At 45.3% G+C, this 8,907-nt stretch overlaps 1 protein-coding gene across 1 annotated transcript in view; it reads right to left on the reverse strand.

Moving 5' to 3' along the window:
• Nucleotides 1–3,421: 3,421 nt before the first annotated feature.
• Nucleotides 3,422–8,907, reverse strand: part of LOC113215875 (uncharacterized) — a 35,174-nt gene continuing 29,688 nt past the window's right edge. Inside the window, exons 3-4 of the mRNA XM_052272738.1 lie at nucleotides 6,488–6,667; nucleotides 3,422–3,687 (exon numbers count right to left, since the gene is read on the reverse strand). Of these exons, the coding sequence (XP_052128698.1) occupies nucleotides 3,505–3,687; nucleotides 6,488–6,667 (363 nt within the window). The 3' untranslated portion in view covers nucleotides 3,422–3,504. The remainder of the gene's footprint in view (nucleotides 3,688–6,487; nucleotides 6,668–8,907) is intronic.

The raw sequence follows: 8,907 nt of genomic DNA on the forward strand, positions 1-8,907 counted from the left end.
CCCGCCCTTCACCAAACCTACAAGTTGCTGCTAGTTCGTGAGCGTGAGGCGTTGAAGAGCCTGCTCAAGCAGCACATTACAAGGAAATCGCGAGCATCATTATTTTTCCCACTATGCAGATTTATATCTTATGTTTGGTCCCCTTATTCATTAGTGGACCCTTCAGTTTGAGCACCGTCACCAGTTTTTCAAGAGAAAGAGAGTTACAAGGATATGCCGAAATTTTGTCAATCAAGGTTTTACACTCTCCAGTAAGTTTCAGTATCTTCTAGTCTACCAAAATATGGAACCTCTGTTTCCTGATGAGCCAACATATTTTGAATCTTCAATTGTTTCTCTTGATGATGAAAATGTTGATTTGAAAGAGTTCATTTTGACTCCCAACTTCACCCCTGAAGCTGCTACTGTGAAGAAAGTGTCAGTAAAGTCATGTACAAGGTGGGCCATTGGCTTCTACTTGGCAATCCAGAAGACAACATCATTCACGCTGAAGCCATTGTTGTTGATGGTGAAAACTGCACAGCATTTGTGAAGAAACATGAGGCAGAACTGTCGAAGGAATTTGATCTGTACTGTGTTACCTTTAAGCAGCCTGTTCTATATACAGTAACATTAAATGGAAGAAGTGAAAATCCTCTTCCCTATTCAGTGTACATTTTTAAAGGACGGTATTGTTTCTCGTTAAAACATGCGTTTCTCAACTCTTAATGAGATATGTATTAGAGATAAATATGTCTGTTTCTCTCTGAAATTATCTTCACTTGGAAGTCATATCAACAGTTGAAAAGACAAAGTAAAGGGTGCTTCCATCGAAATCTTTAGCAAATTTCCTCTGCTGGAGCAGCTGTGAATCCGGCCCGAGTTGTTGCACCAGCACCAGGACCAGAAGATCCTCAGCCAGGCCCAGCAGCAGCCGCTGACGTAGACGGGGTCTGATCTATCTGCATGAACAGGACAGTGACCCAAATGCTGCCCTGCCGTCATTGCTTCTGCCTCTCGTGCTTGGAGGCACTGAAGAAAGGATAGCAAAACTTTTAAGTGCTGCAAGTGCCGCAAGGGTTTTAGGAAGTGGCACCCCCTGTATTTGTAAATTTTGTAATTGAGTTAGTCTCAGACTAATTTAGTTAATGTTTAGTCATTTCAAATTTACTGCTGTTTCAAGTCACTTTATCAGGTGCACGCATGAGATGCTGTTTTAGTTTAGACGGATTTACTCTTGTGAAGACTGGCGATGAAGGAAGATTCAACAATAGTCAACGGCTTTGAATAAGCACCGAACTTTATGCATCTCAACAGTTGACTACTCCCGGATCTTTATCCTCAGTCTACATACGACTAAATCCACCTTTAATTCTTAGTGAAAAAGTGTTATAAACTTTTATTTTATTTTAATGAATTTTGTTGCATTTTGTAAACCATTGTAATATGTAGTTTTTAGCCCGCCCTTCTGCTTTGAAAAAGCTATCCAGCGGGCTTATGCAAACGACCTCGTGTTTGTCTGTCTGTCTGTCTGTTCCACCAGAAGGACATGTGCTAGAGACTTCAAATTTTCAGGGTATCTTAAGGTTCACTCCTAGAAAACGAAACGCCTACGGCAAATCCTCGCAACCAACCCTAAGGGGCTGAAACGGGGTATCAAAGAAAAGAGGGTAGGTCAAAAAAGTTAAGAAAAACATATTTTTTTTATGATAACCTAAGGGGTAACTCGTGAAAGTAGAACCCTTCGGGCTAAAATTTTGTCCGTTTGGCTCTATCTCTCACCGTTTGGGCGCTGGAGGGTCTTTTTTGACGAAAATAAGCTAAAAATTGCTGTAGTTAACATTTAGTTGTACAGGAAGGCCCCCCCCCCCTTAAAAAAGAAGTTTTTTCTAAGCAGAAGGGTGGGTTGTAGTCACGGTGCGTCACCGTAACATTCCTTTCTCATGCGTCTAAGGGGCAAATTTTAATGACGACGGCTTTTAGAGGGCCGGAGGCCCGCTATATTATTTGATAATTTTTTCAGCAAATTTAGCAAAAACGGTCGGGCCGCAGGCCCGAGCGTTGCCGCCGGCAGGCCAAGCAGGCCCGGCCCCTGCCGAACGGAGTTGCCGGCACAGCGAAGCGGAGCTGGCAACTCCGTTTGGCGGAAGGGCGGGCCTGCTTGTTACCCTACAATCAAGCATTAATAAATGACTTCCGTTTAATGTGTGCCTTTTCCTTTACGAATCAAGATGGGGTATCAGGAATAATAAATTAAGCGTAATACATGTAGTTCCATTCCAAAGTTTAATGCATAATGAACAGATGCTTTAGATAGACATTGGGGTTCCCCAAGGCTCCATCCTGGGGCCTCTCTTATTTATTGTCTGCCATAACCAAGCAACAAGAAAACAGTTTATGTTTCTTTTTCTAACTATAACAAACATTCATTTACTCTGAACGCAATCATTTTCGGCCACTCGATGTTAATGTGTCAAGTGTCGGGGTAATGCCCGTTGAAGCCGGGCGGGCTCCAGAGGGCTTACAACTACCTGCCGTGGACGAGACTTTTCTGCGGCGAGTTCACAACACACACCTGTCGTCGAGTTGACGGCTCTCTACCTCTGAGTCTCTTTCGTAGATGTGTGTGTCAGAGGCGTTAGCCTGGGCCAAATTCCAGGTGCACAGCTCGAATTCCGCTTATCGGTGGTTATTCTAGAAGTATTTTCGATGCCGAGCACGATGGCCTTTGTCCGAACCCTCTCTGATGTCGGGGACCCACCGCGCCTGGGCGTTAAAGATTTGGCCACGGGCGGGCTATGTTCACTAAAGGTGACCCCCTCGAAGTTGACGAATAGTGAAACTCGGGATTAGGGCCGATGTGTAGGAGCCTAGGCTAGGATTCTAGGTTGCAAAAACATCGAAAATGCGCGCGAGGTTTTACATAGGGCCTAACTCCCCCGGTCGACTTTAACACGCTCGCTCGGACGAATGACGTGTAGCATCGCGATCGGACAGGTGGCGTTCTAAAGAGTAACCCTCAGTGAACATATGATGAAAATATGACTCACCTGCGCCGCGCGCTGCTGCAGCGGCGGCCACCCGCACGTCACCACCGACCTGACGGCCGCCCGCGGCCAAATCTTTAACGCCAAGGCGCAGTGGCATCGGAGAGGGTTCGGACAAAGACCATCGTGCTCGGCATTGAGAATACTCCCATAAAAACCACCGACGAGATTTCCTTTTTTTTTTTTTTTATTTTTTTTTTTTTTTTTTTTTTTTTTTTTTTTTATTTTTTAGCCCAAGCTAAGAGGCGTAGCAACTTACCAGTGTTTCGTGAGATATCGCGAAGCCTGTTATGCGAGACATAGTCTAACGCACATCTACCTAACATGCCCCAAAACATTTGGTCCATTGAGAGAGAGGGTAAGTACGTAAACAGCTCAAAACAAAGAGACCAATCTAAAGGTATCAAATCGAATTATGTATTCTCAATCATAATAAGTGGAACATTGTCACCGATGCTTAAGTTTTTTCGCTACTGGTCTACCCATTAATAGGCTGCCCCATCTTTGGAATTATACTTACAAACACTCGAAAACAGCCCAATATCCTTTCGTCTTTTGGATCAACAACTTTGGCGTCCACTCTCCACTTCCCGTAAAACAATACTGGTACTCCTTTCGGCTGTAATACTGAGCTCGACACGTTCCGTACCGAATATCCACCCTGCGACAGATTAACAAAATCATTAAACATAACAAAGACACACACATTTACAAGTATTTTACCGGGTGGAAGTTGCTAACCGGTCGCCAGTTTAGACAACAAAATGTTTTGGGGGGAGTTTCGTTCCCCTTTTGCGGTTTTTAGGCCTTTTTCTACAACTTATCGTTCACTATGGCAATTTTTAGCTTATTTTCGCCAAAACAGACCCTCTAGCGCCTAAATGGTTAGAGATAGAGCAAAACGGACGAAATTTTCGCCCAAGGCCTCTGCTTTGACGAGTTACCCCCTACGAGAACGTAATAAAATATACTTTTCGGGAGAACTTTTAACATTGGATACCCCTATTCACACACTCAGGGGTGGTTGCCAGGATATGTCGTACGCGTTTCGTTCTCTTGGAGTGGATCTTAAGATACACTGAAAATTTCAAGTCTCTAGCACATCTCCTTCTAGTGGAACAGACAGACAGACAAACACGAGGTCGTTTGCATAAGCCCGATGGATAGCTTTTTTAAAGCAGAAAAGCGGGCTAAAAATACTTATCTAGTAACCATTGTAAACTTGACCCCTTTTGCATCTTTTGCATAAAAAGTTAAGAAAACTTAAGTCCTAATACTAAACCGGTGGAAAGGAGTTAAGTTGTCTTCTCCCACGTGCTCGAACAAAGGGGACAAGTCCTATAACTTCGGGGCTGGGCGTGATGTGTAAAAAATTCAAAGTGCGAGTAATATCCTTGGTGGACGTGTATTCCAGCTCGACCATAACACTATTGTAGAGTTACGTGCAAAGAGTTTTTTTGGTTTCCTGAAAAGTATGGTTTTTATACTTATACCCTTACTCCGCTTCACAGCAGAGGTTTAGTACTATTCTCCAGTGTGTTCAGATTTAATTCTGCTTCACTGCAAGAAAGAAGAGATCGTATACACAATCCACGTGACGAGTTTTTGGCGGGTTTTGACAACCCTCCTCCCACCCTGTGGTGGTCTGTGCTGGTTTCGCCCCCCCCCCCCTCCATTTTCACGTGTTTTTTGGCATATGTGTTATTTGACGAATTTACAACGATATAGAACATTTTCACGAAAAGTGCATGTTTGCTGATATTCAAAACTTAATTTAGTGGTGACTTTTCGATTAAACACCGTCAGATTTCAGTGATTTATCACGCAATAAACGGAGTTGTGTTAGAATTTTTCAAAAACTTGCTTATTTGAGCAGGTAATTAATAGTCTCTTGACTTGGCCGAAACACCCCCTCCCCGCTGGTGGTGGTGAGTGGTGTTTTCACAGACCCCCCCACCCTAAGGTGTAATGTAGATAGGTCGGCGCAAGCGCTCTCATTGGTGGATCTGACATGCGCAGAACCGACTGCGCATCTCCATGTCAACCACTGTCAGGCCAGCGCGCACGCCGCCGAGTACTTAAAAGGGATTAAGGAGCCAGGAAAGACCCGGCACCGCCCCTCCGGAGGCTCGAAGCTCGACCCTAGCACGGCCGCCCGGCCTAAAGCCGACCCTTGCTACCTGCTAATACCTGGTCCAGCGTGCACCCAGCACGTTTCAAACCGATCGGCGGAGTGGCGCGAAGGATCTGCCTTCCCCCACTCTCGCCCGCTTGCGGCCACCTATCTCTATATCACCTTACCCCACCCTCCCCCAAAACCCGTCACGTGGTTTGTGTACGATCCCTAAGTGGTGACCTTTTTAAATTAGCCTTTCCATTAGAAAGGATTGGCGCACAGATCTTTTAGTGTGATGGGTCTAAAGGAGTTTTTCAACGGGCCCGTTTCTACCAGACAGGGGGGAGGAGCGACATGGTTTAACACCACCTGTTGCATTTTCGGCCGCATCTGCACAGTTAAAGTCTTACGAAGCAAAATGCCAAATGCTTCGTACCTACGAAGGATTTGCTCCCTACGAAGCGTCCAAATCCTTCGTATTACAAAGGATTTGGTATTTTTCTTCGTAAGACTTTAACAGTGTGGGTTACAGTTCAACAATGAACACGCTGAGTAGACGGCTCCCCGCGCGCGCAGGCCACCCCCAAAAAATTTCGTCACTACTTAAAAACTGCACGCCGTACATCGATTTAGGACTAAAGGTGTGTATTGAAAGCATAAATGGACGCTAATATTGCCGTTGACGCCGGTGTGCGCACAGGAACAAGCCCATCTGCGCCTCCAACTAGACGATGCAGTCCTTTTCGCTGTGAAGGATTATTCTGTATCGGGTGGGTCTGCGACTGTCAAAAAAGTTGCTAGTTACTCTTAAAAGATGCCGTACTGCCGTACGTGGTTGACCTTGAACTTTTATGATCTTTAGTCTTAAATTGATGCGGTGAGTGGTTTTTCTGTACTGACCATTTTCCAAAACTCTTCATTTCACAAGTCTGCCCCCTTACACTAAAGGTCCCTGATAAACAAAGATATCACCCAAAAAGGTGCATACACAAAGGCCACATGTCCTAAACCGTGTGTTCGTTTTGCAGCTAACAAGAATTGTTAACTTTTTTTACAGCTGTAGGAATAGGTCGCAAAAACTGGGCTCGAATTTTTGTCCCACCAACTTTACGTAGGTGAGCAGCAATCGACGGTCAAGTGTCGATACAAAATATAAATAGCAGATGTCACAGAGCGAAGTTTTCGGATTATTGGATACTGAAGCACATTTGAATGCAGTGTGTTTTAACGCAAAGTGAGTGGCTTCTGAAGTCCAACGAACAAGAAACAAACGTTTTTGGTGGGTAGACGAAAATGTTTACTTCATTTTCTATGAGAATTGTAAAGTTTTCAAAACCATACTAACTGGTGGGAAGGGGCAATCTTGTAATGATTCGCTGATGTTGCTCGTCATGCGACCGACAATTGCATCCCATATTGTCGGCAGATGTGTCTTGATGGTGGTACACAACTTCTTGAATTTCATCATCATGGCGTTTTCTTTCCAACCGCCTCTCGAGCCCCACGACGCAAACACCAAGTGGGTCTATTGAAACAGAAACACATGAAAATATTGGCCAAGAACAAATCGATAAGAGAAGAAACATTGTTTTCCACTAGAGTGAAGTTACTATCTCTACTTCGCCTACTGGAACCTCCTTAGTAGGCCACAAGCCGACCTGCAGTGTAAAATAATTGTAAACTAACGATGCTTTCAATGTACATTGATTACGAACATAAGGTTCCTAATGCAAACCAAAACCTTCGCAGGTTACGAAGGATTTTGAAGCGTTGCAATACGAACAAATTGTTCGTAAGCTTACGAACAAATAGTTCGCAATGCAAACCGATTGTTTGTAAGACCCTGTCTAGCCTTACAATCGCTTTGCAATACGAACAATTTCTTTGAAATACAAAGGACGAAACTTGTTCGTAACGTTGCGAAGTATTTAGTTCGTAAGCTTTTTACAATGTAGTACACTGATAAACCAAGTGTTCAACTGCTCAACAGTTGTAAGTGTGCAACCGCAAGTTCAATACTTGCAAATGAGCAATTTAGTAGTAGCACACTTGCAAGTGTTCGAATCGGTATTTGTGCACTTGAAGGTGTGCAGCTCCTCTCTTGAACACTTCCCCCACAGTAAGCGCCCGATCTAGAGAAGTGTACGACAGGAGAGTTGAACACTTACAAGTGCACAAATACCGAGTTTAACACTTGCAAGTATACTACTACTGAATTGAACACTTGCAAGTATTGAACTTGTGGTTGCACACTTACAAGTGTTAAGCAGTTGAACACTTGGTTTATCAGTGTACACAATAAAGGGGGTGTTGGGTTTTTACCGCGGAGCAATGGTTCCTTTGAAAAAAAGTCCCGAAAACAATCCTATTTTGGGCCCGTTACACCAGGACACCCAAGGAAGGATCGCAGTTGAGTCTGTGCATCGGCGGCCGCCGTTTTCGGGGTGAGTAGCGATCGGGACACACGGTCGGTCTGGAAAATTGAGCGGGTGCATGCATGGACGTGAAAGCTGCCCCCGACCCCTCCCCCCTATATTCATGACGAAATTGCCGAAACACGTGCAGGGGAATTTAGGAGGGAAGGCCGAGAGCGGCCCCGATCGGCCCCCGGGCTGTGGGCGCGTAGAAGAGTAGAGCGCCCCACCAGCCTGCGCCTGGCGGATGCATGCGCTGGGGCACCAAAGCGAGCAGGTCAACCACATCACAGTGGCGCCTCCAGCAGATGTCACCTCTCTCCTGATAGGCCCAGCCGCTGCCGATAGGAGTTGCCGGCGGGCCAAAGCGAAGCTGGCAACTTCGTTCGACGAATTAGCGGGCACGCTAGTTTAAACTACACTCGTCAAAACATTTAGCGGTCCATTATTTGCTCTGAGATTAAAATAACTTGCGATGAAACTAGGAACGTGAAATGCGTGAAATTTGGCATGTTCACGTCTTGAGTGTGTAGTTATCACTCACTGAAAGCGTTTGTGCCCGTACGCCATACGCAACCCCTAACGCGCAAGGGGCTGGAAAAGTCGTACCAAACGTGAAACGTTCGGGTCGAAGAGGGTGTTGAAAGTTGTTCAAATTTAGTGTACGTCTGCTCTTGGACCCCATTCGAACATTTTAGGCACGATCAACACCTTCGAGAAACCACCCCCTACTCCAAGTTCACCCCACCCTCTGAAAGCGGTTGAATTTTTGAAAATGCGTCTCACGCCGCAGATCTTGTGGAGTAATGTAGGCAACACGAGCAAAGTGCCCGTTTGACCCGCGGACACTTTAGAGACCTGTAGGGTAGGTGATACAGTTATGGGACGGTTAAGGACGCACTTTCGTTTGACGCAGCGCTGTGCGTCTCTCAATTGAAGATGAGACGTACCTATGGGCTCATGGGCTAGCTGAAGGTTCGAACTAAACTTTACTACTGCAGGTGGCCTAAGAATTCAACGCCTTACGCCCTGTCGGTCGGTTCAAAGTCAGAGGTCGAGAAACACAGTTATTGGACGGCACGTCACAGTTATAGGACACTTCCAATTTTTCCATCTAAATGGCCTAAAACGCGGGAGTTACGGAATTTTTCGGGGTTTTCGTAACAATATGTTATCAGCTCACGAGTGTTTATGCACTCGCACCCCCACCGACTTTTCCAACCCCATCCATACGCCTATTAAACCTCGTTCAATGCCAATTTATAACAAATCATTAACCATTCTCTTTTCCAGCCAAATTGAACGTCATATTTTTCTGAAGGCTTACAATTTGACCCTACCCGCACTCGCC

The sequence above is a fragment of the Frankliniella occidentalis genome, unplaced genomic scaffold (genome assembly GCF_000697945.3).
Source record: "Frankliniella occidentalis isolate FOCC.00 unplaced genomic scaffold, Focc_3.1 Scaffold222, whole genome shotgun sequence".
NCBI classification, from domain to species: Eukaryota; Metazoa; Arthropoda; class Insecta; order Thysanoptera; family Thripidae; genus Frankliniella; species Frankliniella occidentalis.